The sequence below is a fragment of the Neopsephotus bourkii genome, unplaced genomic scaffold, assembly GCF_033783945.1.
Source record: "Neopsephotus bourkii isolate Nb327-2 ecotype Australia unplaced genomic scaffold, CSIRO-AGI_Nbou_v1 NB_1572, whole genome shotgun sequence".
Taxonomy (NCBI): Eukaryota; Metazoa; Chordata; class Aves; order Psittaciformes; family Psittacidae; genus Neopsephotus; species Neopsephotus bourkii.
The window spans coordinates 1,331,415-1,352,517 of NW_026902048.1; the positions used below are offsets into that span (position 1 = coordinate 1,331,415).

Below are 21,103 nucleotides of genomic sequence, written 5' to 3' on the forward strand. Positions count from 1 at the left end.
GCCCAGGAAACAGAGGAGACATTTAACCTGTGGTTTTGGTTTGCTCTTTACTCCCAGTATACCAGTATGCAGCAGTCCTTTTTCCCAAGAATATTGCCCAAAACCAGGTACTCAACACCTAGAGAAAGCTTCAGGGGATACTTCCTTCACCCAGCAAGGATTCTTTGCGGTCTTATTTTCTCTGCACACAGGTCTGATCTTGAGTGGTACTGTCATCCTCAGCTTGTGTTGTACAAACTCTAGAAGAGAGTAACAAATGTGCTTTTGTCCACACTCTGGTGTACTTTGTCCCATTTAAACTGTCACCTGCATCTCCTGGTCTCCTTGCAAACCCCTGCACAGTTTCCTCAAGGGAGATTTTTGTGAGGTGAATCCACAGACAGATAAATCAATGACTTGCCACCTACCAGTTTTTCTACAGCTGAGATTTGGGGCTTAACAGTGAAAGTATGTTTCTTTTGTACTGGAACCAGTGATCTGTGTCAATATTGTAGGTGAAATACTGAAATTCATTCAAAAAGGAGTGAGGTATGTGAAAATGGCTCAATAAGCATCAGATACCTAACCTGATCTGTTGTAATCAGCAGAGAGGGAGAAATGACCAGCTTGTATTTTGGACTGAAAACCCCTCTCTTGTGCCAGATTGTACTTAAATTGACTTCTTTCACTCCTGAAAAGAAAAATCAGGCCTGGAAAGACAAAAAGGTTAGAGTCCATTTAGGGACTGCACAGAGGACCTCTGTGCCATTTGTTTTCTTGTTAAAGGCTACATCTTTAATGAAGGTATAGGCTTTATCCCCCTGAAAAGCTGATGCTGCTTCCTTGGAGAATATGTTCCAAACGTTAAACAGAATGCAGGAATGTAAGATCTGTCTCCTGTTCTCTGCTTTCACGGGAGCCTGCTGGAGTGCAGGCTTCAGCTATGGGGCGTCCAACATCAGAAGGACATGGAACTGTTGGAGTGAGTCCAGAGGAGGCCTGAGATGCTGTGAGGGCTGGAGCAGCTCTGCTCTGAAGCCAGGCTGAGAGAGCTGGGCTGGGTCAGCCTCGAGAAGAAAGTGATCCTTAAGGGAGACCTTTAGAGCAGGTCCCAGTGCCTAAAGGGGCTACAAGAAACCTGGAGAAGGGCTTTGGACAAGGGCCTGTAGGGACAGGCCAAGGGGAATGGCTTGAACCTGTCAAGAGGGGAGATTGAGATGAGCTCTTAGGCAGAAGTTCTTTCCTATGAGGGTGCTGAGGCGCTGGCACAGGGTGCCCAGAGAAGCTGTGACTGCCCCATCCCTGCAGTGTTCAAGGCCAGGTTAGACAGAGCCTTGCGTGACATGGTCTAGTGTGAGGTGTCCCTACCCATGGCAGAGGGTTGGAACTGGATGAGTTTTAAGGTCTCTTCTGTCCCAAACCATACCATGATTCTGTGATGGTGGTGAGCAATAAAAGCTGAAAAAAAATCCCAATGTATTAGATGTCATTACTGGATTCTTTTTTGATGTTGGTTTTTAATATATGTGTTCCTATTTTTAGAGTTTTATTCTGAATCTTGTTATAGCAACCATTCCATTTTGGTATGAGGTCTTTTCTATTAACAGTGATCAAAGTGAAATATTTCATATGAGTTAGGAAAAGAGACACTTGAGATGAATGAGGTTCCGCTTTATGTGGTGAGTTGGATGTTTCTGATGTACGATCTGACTTACAAAGTTGGAAAATTAATTGCACAAAGCAGTTCATTTCTAAACAGATAATAAATTCATATTAGCATTCAAAGTTTAGAAAACAAGTTTGAACCTTTTTCAAATACATTACAAGCTAATATTCTGTGTGCTGTTAAGTCTTATAAATAATTCTTTGGTGTTTGGTTTAAAACCCAAACTGATACTTTGTTTTCTTAAGAACAAGCTGACATCTCTAAGAACTACACAATTCAAATATAGAGCTGCTTTATTTAAATGTGAAGAGGCTAGCTCTCTTAATGTAGAAGTCAAGCTGTCTTTCTGCCTCTAATTAATTTAGGGATAAACCCAGGCTGTTGATGTTGTCTAGAAGTCAACAAACTGAGCACAGAACCATGTTTTGATTTAAAACCCCCTCTATTAAGGATTGCATTTCCCTAAGTGGCTTTGCCTTGTCCTTGCTTTGATACTTGTGTTGATCAGAAGTAGGCTTTCCTCTGGTCCAGTTTCTTCAGTCTTATCAGGAACCAAAGATGTAGAGGATGAAGAAAGGGGTTAAATTTCAACCTATAAACATAGTACTCAGTACGTTGCCCTCTGTATTTTGGCATTATTCAAATGGCAGGTACTTTAGTACTTTAAAGGCATCTTTTGAAGATTTTTTTTGTTGTTGTTTAAAAGCCTGTCTGTCATTTTGTTGAGCCTCATACTTCATAGTTCACGTGTATTGGTACATGCTATGCTAAGAGAAAGTTCAGTTTACACTCAAGCTCTGGATTTGAATATTAGGTTTGTTGAACTTCTGTCCTATGAGTACTTCCCTGTCAGCCCCCTCAAGATGTTTTCCTCCATGTCTAGGGCAAGTGTAGTGAGTGTCTTTTCAACAAACAGAATTCCCTCTCATGCCATCAGCCCTCTTAATTTCCTGAGCAAGCTTTTACATTGTTGTTATGGGACCTTGAAACAGTCTGCAGGTGGGGAATGGTACTCCCAGGCTTAAATCCATTTCATGAGGAACATTAGCATTCTATCATGTTAATTAACATTAATATGACTTACATGGCTTAAGACCTATCTTTGGGTTTAGCTGAGCTCTAGGAATAATTCAAAAGATGAGCTATTACTCCCATTGGGATCCTGACTTCAAATCCACTAAAGGTAATGGGTGTCCTTGAACTGGCTAAGAAGGCTTTGAATCAGGAGGTAGTTTCAGATCGGCTTTCCTGGCTGTCCCTCCGCTGTTCATTCTGCTTTGAGACAACTTCTTTATGCTGGGCTGTATATCAGTGCCATGCAGAGCAAACCTCTTAACTTCCCTTTTGCTGTTCTGGACCATGAGGCAACGAGCCATGTGTTTTTTTAGATGATCATATGAAGCTTCAGTCTATTTTTAGGGCAGTCTTGTTGCCAGGAATAATTTCTGGGATTTTTGATTTCAGTGGTGGATTATGTGATGATGTGAATGTCTAAAATGGATATTTTAAAATATTTTTTACTGGCTTAATGTTTAACAGATTAACACCTCTGTAAAGCTACATTTAAAAGCAGCTTCATATTTCCTATCTATTTCGTATTGTTGACTGACATCATTGGGGGCCTCTAGGCAAATGCTGTGGCTTTGGTTTCAAAGCCCCAAATGAGCAATAAGTATGTATAAGTCAGTACATTCAATAGACGAACTGTTATACGATGAAGAGACCACAGCTAATAAATTTTATGCAGTCTGTTTCCAACATCCATGCAAATATTTTTATTTAATCTTTGGTGTTCTGCATAAAATGACCCAATATTTTGACCTCTGTCACTGTGATTCTCCATCTGAGAGTTAGAAAGCAAACTGATTTTGCTTCAGTCATGTAGTGAGTCTATGTCTGAGCTCTAGCATACTATATTGACAGAAGTAAAGCCCATTTAAGTAAATCAAAGGGGGTATTTGGGTATTCTTCCTTTTGCCTATAGGCTGATGGAAGAATAGTTTGTTTTAATACCTCAGTAATTTATTTTGTCATTACAGACAGCTGTAAAAATGATCAGTAGCAGCAATGTTCTTTGGAAGAATCATTGGGGTTATCAATGCCTTGGGTGGTTTAATCATCAAATTCATCAGGTTTAGTAGGTTTAAATGTATAAATTCCTTTCAGAATGCATTGGCTGTTTAGCTGATTGCTTTTTGAAGTATTTGAATTTGTAAATAACTCCACAGTATTTGGATTTGCACAAAAGCAAGGGCAAAAAGGCCCAGAAGGATGTTTTCTTCAAAATTGTCTTTAATGGCTGTACTTTCTTTTCTTCACCAGATACAACAATGGTGGCGCGTATGCTGGTCAAGTGGATTCTAAAAGGGTTTATTCTGTCTTTTCTGCTCAAATGTACTCTGTCCCTAAATCCAGATGATCCAAATGTTTGTAGTCATTGGGAAAGGTAACGTATGACATGCTGTTTCAGATCTTTACATACAAAGGACAGAATAAGAGCCATAATTTGCTAAATGCCACCCTGCCTCACAAAAGAACATGGATTTGCATGACAGAAAGAGTACTTCAGAGCAGCTTTGAGAATTTGGGTCATCCCAAAGAACTGGTTCTAAAGCTTGAGCTGTATATAAACCTCTGTTACCTGTCTGCTCAGTTATACTTTGAAAAGCTCCTCCATGATTTCAGTGAGAGCACTCCACAGGTATTTTCATGTATCATGGAGAGACCTAGAGAAATGGTGGCCTTATTCTGTCTTGATTTTTTCTGGTTGTGGTCAAGCAGGACTATTAGAGATTTTGCCTACGTTTTAAGCCCTTCCTGCTGCACCGTGCAGGTTTATTCTGTATGTCCTGAACTTTTTGACTGTATCTGCCACATTTGTGTCAGCCTCAAAGAATATCCACTTGAAAGCACAGAGAATTAAAGGCCCTGGTAATTCTTGTTCTCTCTATTGTTACAGTGTCCTCATCCTAAAAGTGGATCTTTGCAGGACAGTTCTTATAAGTACATAGAAACCCACCATCTTTGATAGGGTTCACAGTCATGCAGGGTCTGTTTGCAGAGGCTAAAGTTCCTGTACTCTTAAGCTTAACTCACTGAATTTCCAGTTCTGTGGTTTAGTTTCACACAAATATGAATTACTGTCCACTTTAGCAAAATAAATCCTTTTAACAAGAGCAGAGATGGAATCATATTTTAATGGCACTGTAGTTTGATTTTGGAGAGTTGTTTGCAGGTTTCTTGCAACTGCAAAGCAAAAACTAGAGAGGAAAGGATTTTGCAGTCTGTATTGTGAGGTGAAGTGCATTCAGAGCACAGGAATAAAATATTGATTTTGTCTGAAGATAGTCAGCAACCCAGAGACCCAATCAAGGAGAAACAAAAATTAAATACCAAAATTGATTGGTTGTACTGACCAAGATGACTTTGTTACTTAGATGTTAATAAATCAAAGGGAAAAGATTGTTAGGGCAATTGCTGGATAACAACCAGGATCATAAAATAATAATCAAGATTTCTGAGTGTTACTGCTTTGTGTTAATAATGAGCAATGTAAATATTTTACATTTTGCCATTAGTGGCAGTAAAATCATTATTGTCAAACCCAGCAAACTGTGACAGAGGGCAAAAGCAACATCTTGTAGAATCTTGGCTTCTCTAGAAGGGGCATGACAAGCAGGGCAGTAATAGTCCAGCCTTCGATTTCAAGCCAGTCAGACCCTCCAAGCAAATACTTTGGTATTACCTAATGGGTGAAATCTCACAGAGCTTAATCACATCAGCAGTCCCACTGACAAGAAGGAGATCACTTGGAGGATTAAAACAATCAATATAATGAATGATTTGGAGGGTCTAATTCCTGTGTCTTGACCCTGCTTAGAATGATTTTAGTATCATTCTCCAAAGATATTGTAGATCTGATAAAGTTGATCTTGTTTCCAGATCAGAACCTGAGATCAAAGTCTCACTTGCTATAGGGCAATACAGTGTTCCAAAGTGACTGACACTAAGAAGTCCATGAGTTTTGTGTTCCTCTATCACATGAGGAGCCTGAACACTTTCAGTATAATCACAGCAGTTAATATAGTACCTGATACATGAATAAATAGCATTTTGGGAAGGAGATTAATAAATTCTTAGTGTTGTCAGAGCTCTGTGATTTCTAACCAACTCGCCCAGTTTTGGTTTATATCCATTCATTTGTACAAAGAGCGCTAATCCTGTTCTAACTGTATGTTCCAAATCTAGATACCAGTTAAATCACATTACAATTTTCACATAGTTCTGAGGTTATTTCTGCTACAGATTAAAAGGATTTAATTTGTGCAGCGGAAGAATAAACACTCTTCAACATCTTTTATAAATGATCCTATTTGATTGGTGCTCCCAGTAGTTGAAGTAGTGGTGCTGCTTCATCCTGAAATGATGTGTCAGCATCCCATCACAGTGGCAACATGCAGCATTGCTAAGTTAATACAAACTCTAACTGCTATTTTGGAGTACAAGAAAAAATTCACAGTCCTAGGCAGGAAGGTAACTGGGATGTTTTAAAACCATGGTGCTTTCTTCTCTTTTAAAATGTGCAGCATTAAGACAACCAAATACCCTTTTCACTGTCTAAACTAACATGAATTTAGTCCTTTTTCCAGCAGGGAATGGTTTGTTACTCAGACTGAAATCTCTATTTCTGTTATGGAGCCGAAGTTAGCAACATTGCCAGAATTTTCAGGCACAGCTGTGGCTGAAGGAAGCCTTTTTTTGATTTTTAATAATGCCCAAAGTTTCTGAGATTATTGATTGAATTCTTTTCATACTGAAGTTAGATGAGTAGCTTATACAGGGAACTGAAGCTTTTCAGGTTGCAACAAACAGCCTTTCACTTCCTTTCTCTGTCTACTCCTAGCTATGCTGTGACAGTCCAGGAGTCTTATGCTCATCCTTTTGATCAGATCTATTATACAAGATGTACTGACATACTGAACTGGTTCAAGTGCACCAGACACAGGTAAGAACTAATCCCCAGAAATTTTAGTTTTGTTTTGCCTTTTTCTTTCCTCTCATACCTTTTATTTATGCCAGTCTTTGTAGTACTATAATATAGATATGTATGGAAAGGTGTATTTCAGCACTATAGCCAGGGTGTTTTGCATTCTAGAGGCATTGATTGAAGTAGAGATTTTTGCATGAAATTTGGGTGAAGTCAATGATAGTCAGTCCCTTACAGGGCCGTTCAGGAGTATGTCCCTTTGCCATTCGCCCTTCCATGGACTGGAAGTGATTCTTGCATGCCCAACCATGACCAACTGTCTTTTCCAAGTGGTCAATACATGTCCAGGTTTATGGTAGGAAGTCCCTGAAGCTCCTAAATCTTGAAGAATTGGATACTTCAGGGTTAGTGATAATTATGAATGGATCCATATTTGAAATACTGCACCCAAATCTGTGTTGAATATCTGGTAAAATAAGGATGGATTCATTTCTAGCACTGATGCCAAGCGTTAATTTTTCCCAGGCTCCACGATATTGCTGTTAATTCATTCTGATCCCAAGTACAAAAGTATCCTACAAACATCCACTCATATTTGAAATATTTCAAGGGAGTTTTAGCAAGTTAATTGGTACCTTAACTCTTAATAGCAAAGAGGTTGTTCAGCACTATCCTAGTCTGACTGTGGGTTTTGCTTTTTAGCTTCTATGTTCCGATGTATGGAACTGAACAGGGATGCAGAGCTTTCTGCACTGCTGTATAGACTGGAACGCAGCAGAGGAAATTTGATCAATTTATCTAGCATGAGGACAATAGATTTTATTCAGTTTAGGTAATTTCAAATAAACTAACATTAATAAAGCTGTTATATAAACATCACATATCATATATCATATATCATATACAATATACACAGTCTGTTAATATCCCTTTTCTAACGTGGTATCGTTGCTAACTCCATGAATAAGTCTAGAGAAGCTACAGAATGCTTAAAACCATTTCTGTAACCCACACATTGCAGTGGAGAAAACATGCTTTAAATACTCCACTGGGACTATAATGGCATTTTGCAAGGCATTAGTGCCTTGGAAGGGTTAGCAAGTAGGAAGAAATCATTTGGGGTTAACTTTTCATTTTGTATAGTGAGAGCAGTTTCCGTTGTGGTAATGGCTTGTGTAGTGCACTGACACAGTGGAAGATTCTGCTCGTTCCACTGGTGATAGCTGACATTGCTGATTTGCAGAAATGAATCATCTGCTCTCAGAGAAACTCCTTGCCCTTGCTTTAGGACTGGGGAAATGGTTTAAGATAGCAGTCCTAGGAAGAGCTGCAGTGATTGACTGTCATGAGTACTGTGTTTATAATACAAGTTATATTTCAAGTTTCAAAACAAATATTGATTTTTTTTATTGTGGCTTTTAATATCAAAAGCTTTCATGCATTTTAAATAATTATTGAATGCTATCCTTACTATAATTTAACACAAATATAATTCCAACAGTAGGCATTGATTTTCTGTATTGTCAAATGGCTTTCTGTCTTGCCATTTAGAATAAGTTATAAAACAGCCTACCGAAGAGGACTAAGAACTATGTATCGGCGAAGATCACAGTGTTGCCCTGGATATTACGAAAGTGGAGACTACTGTATACGTATGTACAGAGTTTTGCTTCAGATCTGACAATTAAAAGTAATTTTTGGAGGAGCTGTAGGCTCATTAAAGGTGTATTGTGATAGTAATATTAAAGGCTGATTTTCAGAGCTGCTCAGAACCTTCAGGTCCCACTGATTTCAGTCAGGATTGCAGATACTGAACAGTTCAGGTCAGTTCAGTATGTGTATTCCAAGTACCTAAGCAAAATTTTGCTGAAATCACTGGGGAGGCTGTTAATCAAGTTCCTGAGTGCTTTATTGAATCAGACCGTACTTTGGGGAGTAATTTGTGCAAGTATGTACTAATGTTAAAGAATTAGGGGAACTAAAACCACGCTTACATGTAAACTGTCACAGAGTTTATTAAGCAGCATAAAATTTCTGCCCCTTAATTTGGCAAGTTCTTAGTTCAGGTACAAATATTTAAAATCTCAGTGTTTCTCATGGTTCCTGTCAATGATTTTGCTCTTTTTTAAAGCTTCACAAATGTCAGAACTTTGTCCTGTCTGCACTGTATAAGTCAATAAAAAGCTCTGGAGTGTGTTAGGTCAGTTTGAGGGGGACAAGAAGTGAAATGGATCATTCAAGAACACCTAAAAGCTTTGTTAGTTAAGAATGTCTTGTACGTTAATGTGTGTTGTCAGTGTTGCAGCTTTGCTCGGGAAGTGGAGCTGGGAATCTCTTGTCTGCATCTTGTTAGAATGGGATTATGACACAAGAAAAACACAAGAAGGTTTTGGTGAACATCAGAATCCAAATTTTATAGACAGGTTTAAAATGCCACAGAATAATTTAGATATTAAAGCAATACAATTATCCAGCTAACTTTATATATCTTGACACAGTGTTTTAAAGTTATTTGTATCTAGCTGTGTTGGTGTTTTTATCTGAGTAACTATCTTGTATTTAAAATGTAATACAGAAGCGCCTCAGAAACATGAATAGACCCTAATCTCATCTTGAAGGACCTTTGAGGAGGCTTTGGACGCTGCAAAATTACCACCCCTTTAAGATAAGGCTGGTAGAATTAGCCTGATTTTACAGAGGGAGTAATCATTTGATCTTTTGAAATGTGAAGTGCTGTTACTCAGGTTCTGAAAAGCATTGAACATGACCAATCGCTGAAGCCTTTCCTATGTTAAGTATGTAGTTACCTTTAAATTCCTCTGGGGTCATTATCATTTCAGCAGTTGCTCCACACATGTTTATTATCGACTTGATTTTGTGACTCAAAATCCTGTCTGGCACAGAACATATTTATTTTCACTTTTCTCTCTGCAGTCTATGGATGTCTTTTATTTTCTGTTTTTTAATTGCCCTACTCGTTGCAACAACAGGAGAACTTTGCGGAGCTTCTCATTTTATGAGGATATTAACATTTATTTTGAAGTGCTTTTTGGTTAGGATTAATCCTCAAGAGTCTGACAGACTGCCAGACAAATACTGTGGAGAAAGAACAGCACAGACCATAAACCAGAGTTCTGCTAATGCAGGACAGACAGCAGGTACCTGGTCAGACCAGTTGTATGTTTGAAACAGTGGAGGTGATATTTAGGTTCACATGTGCAGGAGTCAGGTTCTTACACTGAATGATCTGCATGGTCAGAAATGTGAAGTGCATGCCTCAAGGCCATTTTCTATCCTCCTTCCTGAGAGATCTGAAAGAGAAGTGATGTAAAGGAAGAGAAAGAGCATTTCTCTCTGCTGAAAGAGAAATGATGCAAAGGAAGAAGCTCTCTGTCATGATTGATTCTAGATATGTGGTCTTACTGCTTGATACCATAAGAAGCCACAAAGGAAAACCAATCAACCAACCGAAAAACCTCATTGAAACTCTGACCCTGCAAGCAGCAGTCTGAAGCCTCAACAATATTTTGCTATTGTGATCCTTTTTGTGTCATACCTCCTGTTTCTAAGACACCAATCCCTTGTCCTGTTAGTTTTGTTTTCTTCTTTTCGCAACATATTAGTGTGCCAACAAGCAAGTTCTTCCGTTCATCATACTTTGCAGTCCACCATGAATTCCATTTTTGTTCCTGGTGGCACTGCCCTGCTTTTGCCTCTTTCCTTACCTTCCCTTAACCATTTGTTTCTTTTCTTTAAACTGATGCTGTCTTCTGTTGCCTTCCAAGCTAGTCTAGCACTACTGTCCCACGTTCCTCCAGACATGTTCAGTGCCTTTTCCTTTAATGGCAGCAGCTACAAGAGGGAGGTCAGGAGACACCATCAAAATCATCCCACTTTCCTATGCTGCCATAGGGCAGCACGGTTCAAGATGAGCATCCTTCTGCTAAGACCCAGTGCCACAGAGGGGGGAAGGAAGCTTCAGCCCTGCAGAGAAGGTTTTCCAAACCCAGTCAGCCCTTTAAAATCTATTCCATTAGCAATCATGGAAGCCACTACAACATGGGGAGGAGAGAATACATCCCGCAGTGAGCCTGATGATCAAAAGAAAGTTTGATTAAAAAACATTGTGTAGATTAAAGGCTAATTGGTTCTTCTTTCATTAATAGCAGTCTTTATTTCTTGCAAAAGTTAAATAGCTTTGTAATTAACAGTGACATGTTTAGACTAGAGAAGGCTGAGTTTAAATCTCTATTAATGACTGTTTCTTGGATTTTAAAGCAGGAGTGAAGGCTTTCAGTGACTGTTTTGATCTTTTCCCTTCTCATTTATTATTTTTAAAGGCATGTCAGATATACAGTTTTATCTTTGTCCTCCTGTTGGGACTTACTAAATGGGTTTGGTCTAAGAAAATCTACCCTCAGTTCTATGTAATCAGGATGACCCAGAACTTCTTGCTTTGCCACTCTGGTGTTTTCTTTGCCTTTCTGAGTTCTGGATATGCTGCTGTCCCAGAAACTGTGGAATTCAGGCACAAGGTCAAATAATTAATTTGTTGACTGGTAAGTTATACCTCTGTCCAGTTCCTTAGCACTTAGGCTAAGCAGTTTTGGGCTATGAAATTGCCTTTGTGCCCATAAAAGGCTTGGAATATCTTGGGGTTGTAATGGTATTCCAAAAATTCCACCTGAAAAATGCTGCAAATACACATCTTCGTATTTTTTCCACTGATGTCTTCAAAATGGTTGCTTCCATTCTGGTAGTTTTGCAAATTGATTTCCCTTCTCTGAATGTTCTTATACATGACATGGCTTCTCACTGAGCTGTCCCTGAAAACAAACAGCACAGGCCGGGTAGTAAATCAGAGCAACTGTGATTGCCTGTACTTTGTATGCTAAGGTAAGCTTTTGGCAGAGCAAATGCATAAACTGCAGAAAATCTTTTTCTCAAACCACCACAGGGTTCAACTGCCCTTCAAGGTTTGCATAAGGATGTCTTAAAATCCTATTGTCTGATTGTATCTGTGGAAGTTAAAGCATCCCTGACCACTTTGCTGGTCAAAAAAAAAAAAAACCACAAAAAACAAACAAGAAAAGGAATATTATGTGGCTCTTCTGTACTTTTTACCCATTGAGTAGATGGCAATAGAATGCTTCCCTTTAAGAACATGTCAGGTGGAAAGATTCCCTGTGTACTAAATGGGTACGCTTTTGTCTGGGAGACCAATGCTTTGTTCAGGCTGTCCATATTAATCTTATCCTTGCACAACAGTTTTATATAAAAGAGATGTTTCTTCTAGGTAACAAAGGGTCAGAGACCCAAGCAACAGAGAAAAGGAAGACAGGACTGAAACATCTGCTGTTCTTGACAGAAAAAACCCAGCATTAAACACAAAGTTGGGAATTCACCTTTTCTTCACAGATTGAGATATTTTAAGTTTTAACAGTTTTATTTTTCGCTCTCCTGCCTTACCCTCTTCTTCTAATGTCTAAATCTATGCAATGTGACAGGATGTAATAATGACAGGATTGGTGATTAAACAATCTTACCGGTGCCACTTATCTATCATTCAAACCTGCCAAAATTCAGTACAGTTATAGATTGACCATGGGTCTTTCCTTTCTCGGCCAAGATATTATTGATCTCAGATTGTTTCTCAACATTCAACTTTCCACATTACAGTTGCCACAACCATCATTCAGGGCCCCTTGCCTTTGACACATCTTTTGATAGAGAAATTCTTGGTCTCACTGGTTGGATCTCAATTTGTCACCTAGAGTGATGGTTCGCTTGGACATTATTATATTTGCAGGTAGTTATATATCCATCTTTTCAGCCTATGTTGAAACCTTTAATGAATTTCAGAACCAATGAGGAATGTTCTGTTAATAGCTGACTTGGTGAAATTGTGCAAATTTAGGACCTGATACTTTTGAGGGTTTTAAATAATGTTTCATAAATCCTGCAATTCCATCAGACACACCAACTTCATAGCATGATGTATGCTTTAATTGTAGCAATAGGAACGTTCATACTTCAGGACTGCACTCCCATTTACAAGGCTACATGTATCATAGCTTTTGTGATCTTTGAAAGGGCCATCTCATTGGAGCCATATGGCTGGTTTGTTAAACATCTGTAGGATAGGAACAACAATGGCAGAGCATCCTGCCATCTGGATGAATTACAATCCTTGCCATTTTCAATGTGTATGTTACAACAACACCGTTGTGGAGTGTACTTGTGATGAAAAGAAAAATAATAGCTTATGTGATCAGTGCAGAAGTTGCACACTCTGACAGACTGTTGAATCAGCGGCTTAAACTTCCTGAATATTAATAGCATTTGTTCATATGTCAGATTTGTTGATTATTTTCACTTTGTCATGCAGAAGCTCATTAACATTTTAGAAGAAATGTTGTCCCCCTCCCTTCTCACCTCAATTCTAAATTCCTCATGGTGAACATCCCTGTAACTTGAAAATATATTGTTTGAAAACTGCTGGACTTGGGAAATATATTTTTCTTATCTTTATAGACACACATTAAAGCTGGTGCTTGCTGTAAGAGACTTACTGTTACATTATTCAAGTACAGCATTCTGTACATCAATAATGCAACATAAATTAAGGGAAATGATCTAGCAGTACATAGATACTTTGTATCAGGGGACATTCCTTTTCTCTATCTGATTTGGGATGTATGAGTGCAAGAAAATGGTGTGGAAAGGCCATTCTACATATAAGGTTATTAATTATAGAGTTGAAATGACAGTAGGAGACTCTTTGAAATTTCTCCTTTTATATGCATTTGAGATGACTCCCTACATCTTTTTCCAGTGAAGAATATGGGGAAATAATTTAAGTTCTGCATTCACATGTGAGGGGATCCTGTACAGGAATTAAGAAATTATGCTTTTAATAGTAGTAGTCATAGTCGTATTAGCAACACATTATTACCAATGTGTGGTGACTGGGGGGAATCCCTGTTTTCTATTGAATGTTCAGGTGGGTTGATAGGACAGCAACAGGAGGAGTATGCAACAGAACTGGTTATCTGCATTCAACTTCTGCTACCTACTCAGGTTGTAACCTTGGAGCTGTGTACAAATGCCTGATACCCCATTTTACAGAACAGAGCGGGGCAGGTCACAGCCTGCAAACAGTAGAGGCCTTTGCTTATTCCTTCTGAACATCTTGGGAGGTAGGATAGGAAGAGAGAGAAAGACTTACAATTAGGTCAGCTCATTTTGTGGCATAGATAAAGACATTGAGTTACGATTTAGTCTAAAGATAATGGAAAGACCTCTTTGCTGAGAAGGTGAAAAAATCAGTTCTCATCTCTCATCCATCATTTTACATTTGCAGTCAGCTTCTGGATGCTGATGGATTTGCAAAGATGCTGGTGGGGAGTAGTAATGAAATAAGGGAAAGACTTCTGCAAGAAATGCAAGGGAAGGAGGAGAAAGAAAATGTTGATACAAAGGAACGAAGGTAGCATGAAGTCGGAAAGAAGGTTTGCTGAAGCTGCATAATGTCTCAAAGGGCTTAATAAATATCAGAGGAAAAATTACACAAGCATTATAGTTAGAAAAAGATTTAGACTGTTGCAAGTGTAGCAGTAAAAGAGCTTTTCTGGTTGCTTTAGGCAATCTCAGTTGGATCAGTATAAAAGAATACTGGGAAGGTAGACACAGAAGGAGGCACTGGATCCAGAGCTACCCAGTATTCATGCTAATGGACTGGATGCCTGGGAGCTTCAGCAGGATCAGAAAAAAGATAATCAGAAAAGCATACAAAACTCAGAGATGTGAGTTCATTGTTGAATTCAGAGCAAGAGCCATGTACAGTTTAGTCCATTAATTTGCCCACTTTTTAGCAGGTTAATCCCTAGGTGTGTAAATCAGCACAGATCCACCATGTTGGAATGGATATCTTCAGTTACTTCATCCTTACTTTTACATCTTCTTTAATGTCTTGATTCCCTTTGAAAATTCTCCTCCTCTTTCTGCTTTAATACAGCTCAGTGCTGTTAATGCTGATTTGCACTGGTTTTGAGGGTGTATACTTACCAGATATTGGCCATTTATCAGATCATGGAGGCAAAGAACTCCAGAAGATATTTTTTTCTCTCCAAAAGACATTGTTCATTAGTAGTCCAGATGTGTGGTGAGCTGGGTTAACTTATTGAAATCAATAGGGCCAGAAAGAAGATAGATGTGTGAAATGAAATACATGTTTAAAATTGAAGTTGTTTTCTTCACCACTCCTTTACATCCTTTTCCCATTTAATAGATTTATTTCCCTTGTGCTTTGAAGACATAGGAAAGGAGGGGAAGATAGAGAGGAAAAGAAGTTACCTAAATCTAGATGGCCTTTAGAAAGAGCTTCTGATGCACATTAAAAATCTGAGATGGCATCTTTTCCCACTTCTTTCCTATTGGAGCTTCCCCTGGCTGTGACCTTGCCCTGACCAGTTCCAAAGTTTTTGTCAGACATTAACTCCAGGTGTCTGCACGCCATCAGTCAGATGGGGGGGACTGTCCTATGCAGATTCCTTGCTGACTGGAAGAAAGTGTAAGTGCTGGTTGCCCCTCTTCCTCATTTCTAGACATCTTGTCAGATTGAATCCTTAAATAAAAATGAATCAATACCACAAGAAGAATGTCTGAAGGGTATACAATAGACTAACAGTATAGCCCAGTACCTGGTTAATCACACTGGTTAACACAGTGCCTGCTTGCTCACTGAGCCACACAGCTGCTCTCGCTTCCCCTGGTGGGAAAGTAAAGTGGAATAGGAAAGGAAGAGTGAAAGAAAGAGAAAACTTGTGGATTGAGATTAAAAAATGTTTAATAAGCAAAACAGAAGTGGAAGAAGAGAGAAAAACCCCAAAGGGCACGTAGATGGCCATTTCAGGTTTGCAGTAGAGTTACTTGTCAAATCAGTGTTCATTTTTGGTTCCCTAATTATTCTTAGAGAAAGAAGATGATGATGATATTGGCTGATAGCATGAAAATCATGTGTTAATACTAAATACTCTAGCAGTACAGTGTAAAAGTATTAATCAGATAGCAGAAACCAGCCACGGATGCTTCCTCTAGAACCAGATACTCTGACTGCTCACACAGACATATTCTCTTTTTCTTTGTTACAGGATTATAGCATTTCACTTCATATTTGTGTATTGTTGAACATGCTTTTCACTTTGTTGAAGGTTTTTTAGAGCTCCCCAAGGAAATGTATCATGAAACTCCAGTCCATTGCACTTTTCTGAATAATTTATCTTCAGCTCAGTATTTCTAACACAGGCATTCACTTTGGCAAACCTCACTTTCTCTGATGCTCTAAGTCAAGAGGTATTTTCAATGTATTTAATCCCAAAGCTTTCCTTCTTTTTATCAAGTTTTTTTTCCTTGCTGAATACTATGATTTACTTTCATTACTGTCAAGCCCAGAAATTCATGTGCAAACCCACTAAAGATAGCCTTACTTGAAAAAGCTTTCAAGTTAAGTGCGTAAATGGAGTCAAATAAAGAGCTCTTTCTCTGATTAAAAAGAAGAAACTGTCTGTGGAACACATTATAAGCAAATTTGTAAAGAAGTTAAACTGGGTATTCAGTGTAACAAGTAACAAAAGGAGGCTTTTTGTTACAGCAGTGTAGTGCATATCTAAGCTCTGCTGAAGCAAGTCACTGGTACTATTTTAGGATCTGATATTACTACATCTGCATTGACAGGTGCCATGGGTTAGGAGAATCTACAGTTTAAATAGCATTTCTTTTAAAAGCATTATTAAAGGTATCCAAAATGATCTTTTTTTTCCCCACCAAATACTGTATAATAGTTGTGTTTATGCAAATGTTATGTAACATTTACCTTCTAGTAACGGGTAGGCATCTTCAGCAGCTTCTGATAATGTAGGTAGATTTTATTTCCAGATCCATTCTTCTATTTTCAGGCAACAGTGTGAATCACAGAAATTGGGAAGTACACTTTACCTTGTATCAGTAGTAGAAAGTTTCTCTAGGCACTTAGACATTACTAAGGAATTGGACTTGATCCTAAATGAGCTGATCTGCAATCTAGAACTGGGTGCAGAAAAGTTTAGACTAGTGGCTTGGGATGAAAATCAGCCCCTATAATTACACAACAATTTGTTTCCTGAGGTCTTTTTTGCAGTTCTTTTCCCTAAGTTGCTCTGAAAGACATCACTATGGTTCCTTTTGAAATGTGAGAAGAGTCAAAAGTGTCTGCATTTAAATATTCCATCCCCAGTACTGTTAGTGCAGCTTATTCATAACATGATCTTCAAACAGACTGTACTCCTATCCCTGATTTCAACAGGGTGACCTTCATTTGGAATGTGTGGCTTGATCTTCAATGCAGTCTGAAAAACACTGGCCCTCTGGGGCCCAAGCCGTCCAATAGCCTGGCCTTGATGACGGGTTTGCCTTTAGAAATGTGTCCATATTCATCCTATTTTGGGAGAAACAAAGAAAGGATTATTGTTAGATTGGCTTGATGAAATTTGGAATAAGAATGAAGAAAGATTGTGTTTGAAAAAATCAATAGTTTATTCAATGTGCTACAGGACTAAAATTTATCTGGGAGAATCAGAGTAATTTAGTTTTATTAGGTGTTGCATCACTCAGCAAAGATAGCCAGAAGTATCATGCAGGCCAGATGTCTTTGTCTATCTACTTACGATCTTTTAGGAACATTTTTGAGGTGCACCCATCCTCGCTCTGATACATGGCACATAGTCTCTGCCTATGAAAATCAATCAGCAGTGGAGCTGTGTCATTTACTGACAGAAAATAGAACGCTCTTGGCATGAGACCCACAAGTCAGTAATTGGAGATCTATGAGCATGTAGCAATGCTAGCAAATCCTATAAGAAATATTTCTCAGTAATGGCAATATGGAATTTGTACACAAAGAAATTCACTTAATGCCCTGAGGGGAGGTAACCTGTAGCTAAATATGCAAGTACTGTACTTCTGGGGTGGTGATTCCGGAGAACCAGGAAAGATAACTTGGTCATTTTATGGTGCTGTTTAGGCCAAAGTCCTGCTCATGTCTTTCACTGTCTGCTATAGCACCTGAGAGTCTTGCCTTCCTCATCTTCCTCAGCTGTATGTTCCTCCAGTCTTTCTATGATGGAAACGTTTGCTTATTTCAGACTTCTCACTTTTAGCTAGTTTCTGATTTTGTACTTTCCAACTGGCAGCTCACTTTCCATTCCAGCACAACTCTTGGAGAGGCCAGATTGCAGATGAAGGTACCCGTGCTCCTGAGTGGAGAACAGTCATTGCTTCAGCAGTCTGTTGAGTGTTGTTTGATAGTAACTGCCATTACAGGTGCTTTGGTAGACCAGGTTGTTTTCTCTTCTTCTCGTAGGTTTGGCTGCTTCTCCATATATTGGCAGGAATACCCAGGGATCTTGGGTATGAGCTTCTGCTCTGTTTGTAGAATGGTTTGGATTGGAAGGGACCTTAAAGCTCAGCCAGTTGTAACCCCCTGCCATGGGCAGGGACACCTTCCACTGGAGCAGATTACTCCAAGCCCCTGTTTCCAACCTGGCCTTGAACACTGCCAGGGATGGGGCAGCCACAGCTTCTCTGGGCACCCTGTGCCAGCGCCTCAGCACCCTCACAGGGAAGAGCTTCCACCTAAGAGCTCATCTCAGTCTCCTCTCTTTCATCTTAAAGCCATTAAAATGGCCATTAAAGCCATTATTCCCCAGCCTGTAAAGAATTTCCTTCAGGTAACAAAACCTAATTCCCCTAAGGTAAAGGACAGAATGACTGGGGAATACTTCCACTGCTTTTGGCAAGGGAGAATTGCTTCTTCCCTCTTCTGTCCTCAAAAAAACCAGGACCCTCCTGCTGACAAATACTATTTGACTGCATTTAGTTTTGGTGGAGTGAGGTCTGCTAGGTCATATATAGAGTGAAAGACAATGCCTAAAAGTAGATGTTAATATTTTTATATTACTTAGGAAAAGATAGAAATGTTGTTCCTAAAGATGCAATATAAAGCACAATTTGCAGAGGAATTATCATTAGGTTTGCTGGTTGGTTGAATCAAGTTCCAGTAGAAAATTAACCAGTGAAAATGTATTTTCTACAAATTGCTGCAAAGAGCTGGTCAATTTACCAAAGTGGAAGGAATAGACAGAGGGCACAGGAGGGGAAAAGCTTTCCTGGGTCATAGATTCTGCTCTGCTGATTCAGGATCTCTCTTAACCTCATTAAGAGTTTGAACTAGTGATAATGATTGTTGTGAACCCTGCAGTGAGGCAATGGGAAATCGTTTACCACAAAAAGTTAAATGCTGAAATTATCCCACAGAATAATATTGTATTAGAACATTGATCAGCAGAATTGATGTCAGCAGAAGTCTTTCCTCTCAACGTGGTAGAATGCAGTGGTTATTTCTAGTTGAAGCAATGGCAGAAAATGTATAACATCAGTTGCAGCTCTTAAATGATCAACCATTATCAATATTTAGCTGATCGCCAAAGAGTTCTCTGTGAGCTGAGATTCACTTTCTGTAGTGACAGTGAGAAAGACTGAGCCTTAACCATGGTAAGTGGTTTGGGAGTGTGACCACCTAATAGTGATCAGGATTTCACCTGAAAGTGGACTTTCGCTCTTCACCCCACAGAGCAAGCCCGGGTACTTGTATCTCATGATCCCTATGGAACACTGGGGATGAGCAAGAGACACCGTGTGTGGTGTGTCATCTCTGACCTTGGTCTAAGGTCTTCCTTTTCTATGTGACACTGGGCATGAATCTATTGGAATCAGGCATGAAACAGATGCTTTGTTTTCAGTGCAGAATTTGCCTAGTTCTGAAACTTCCATCCCTCCTGCCCTTGCAGTCATTCCTCTTGCTAGAGCTGCATTGTAGAGTTTATCTACAGACTAACAGATCAGTGCTGCTTTTACCCAACCTTGTAACCTGTCCACTTTGCAGGGCAGATGCACTTCAGTGCTCAGAGTCCTGCCTTCCCAACGTTCCTTTTTCGTACTTCTGAAGTACTGCAGAGCTCTTCAGTTACTCACACAACCAAACACAAAGTGGTTCAGCTTCCTGACCGCAGTTCTGCTCTTCTGACATTTGCTGCTACTAGGAGGCTGCTTTTCAGCTCTCATTCAAACATTATTAAATGATAAGTTCTATCTTCCCTTCCTTCTCTCTACAAGAGCAGATGAAGGCAATGGGGCATCAAAATGATACAAAGAGTCTGCTAAGCGTGTGACTCCATCAACCTCTTTGTTTGCAGGGCTCTAACCTTCTCCTCTATTACAGCCACTGCCACTATTTCATGGTCGCTCATGCGATGCCATTCCCATCTCAGGGACGTGCTGCTCCAGCTCAGCTGTTCCTCAGAACCAGCCAGACTGCAATTCCAAAAAGTGCTTCACCAGTCTTGCTTTTCTGAGGGCACGTAGAAAAAGCAGCCTGCTTCTCCTCTACCTTGACCTTCCCCTGGCACAGTCTGTTTCCCAAGCCATTGCTTACAGCAAGACCTACAGCAGGCAATAGATCACAACACAGACTAAACTAGATTCTTATCAGTGCCAGTTTCTCCAGTATCGGGAAACTTGAGCATCCCTCCTGTGTGAGACCTGAGAGTCTGAAACACTGAGGTCTGGCTGGAATTGTTTTAAGACCTGTAAACTAGCCCATGTCATCTGCCTGGGACACTCAGCCATGACAAGAATATGGGGGACCCTGTGTTCACCTTCACATTACTCATCAGAGCCCCACATTGTACTAGAAATCTGAGCTGAAACTATCTCAGATTTGATGCTTATTAACAAATCTTCACCTCCTGGGAGATTCACAAAGGGATTTACTGATATTTTTGTCAATGATGACACTAACGTATGTCAGATTCCGCTCCTGGGAGAAGATGAATCCTCAAAATGCATCTCCTCAATCCTTTTACCTCAGACATTCACAGGTCATCTCTGGCATAGCCAACTCCCTAAGCTTTGGCAGGGTGTCAAGACTGAGGATAACACAACCTAGCTGCTACCTTCCACAGATCGATATCTCACCAAGGCAGTGGTCAGAGACTCCCCACTTCCCAGACAAGAAAGACCATTGGTTCTGTTCTGATTGCATAGATGCATAGCCTCTTATTCCAAACGTGCAGGAAAAGGAGCTGATCTTGCAACCCATGGCTGTTGCATGGTCTGCATCAGTCTCGTCTTTCCTTTGCTCACATTGATCTACTTGGGTTTGTATTTTTTGTTATTACTTTCATCAGGTACCAAGAAGGAGATGAAAAATAAGGGTTGCTAGCAGGCTTTGAGATCTCTTAATACCTTTATGAATTAAAGTTGCTGAACCCTGCATTAAAGTGCTATCCAAGGTGATAAATTAATGAGTGATGACCATAGAATCAGACATTAAGCAATGCAAAGAACTATTATCCCACTTCATTGGAACAATTATC

At 39.5% G+C, this 21,103-nt stretch overlaps 1 protein-coding gene across 2 annotated transcripts in view; it reads left to right on the forward strand.

The window, feature by feature from the left end:
• Positions 1–21,103, forward strand: part of MEGF11 (multiple EGF like domains 11) — a 265,656-nt gene that overhangs the window by 63,334 nt on the left and 181,219 nt on the right. For both annotated transcript variants that reach the window (XM_061371167.1, XM_061371166.1), the window contains 3 exons: positions 3,968–4,091; positions 6,549–6,650; positions 8,184–8,284. In XM_061371167.1, the coding sequence (XP_061227151.1) occupies positions 3,976–4,091; positions 6,549–6,650; positions 8,184–8,284 (319 nt within the window). In that variant the 5' untranslated portion in view covers positions 3,968–3,975. The remainder of the gene's footprint in view (positions 1–3,967; positions 4,092–6,548; positions 6,651–8,183; positions 8,285–21,103) is intronic.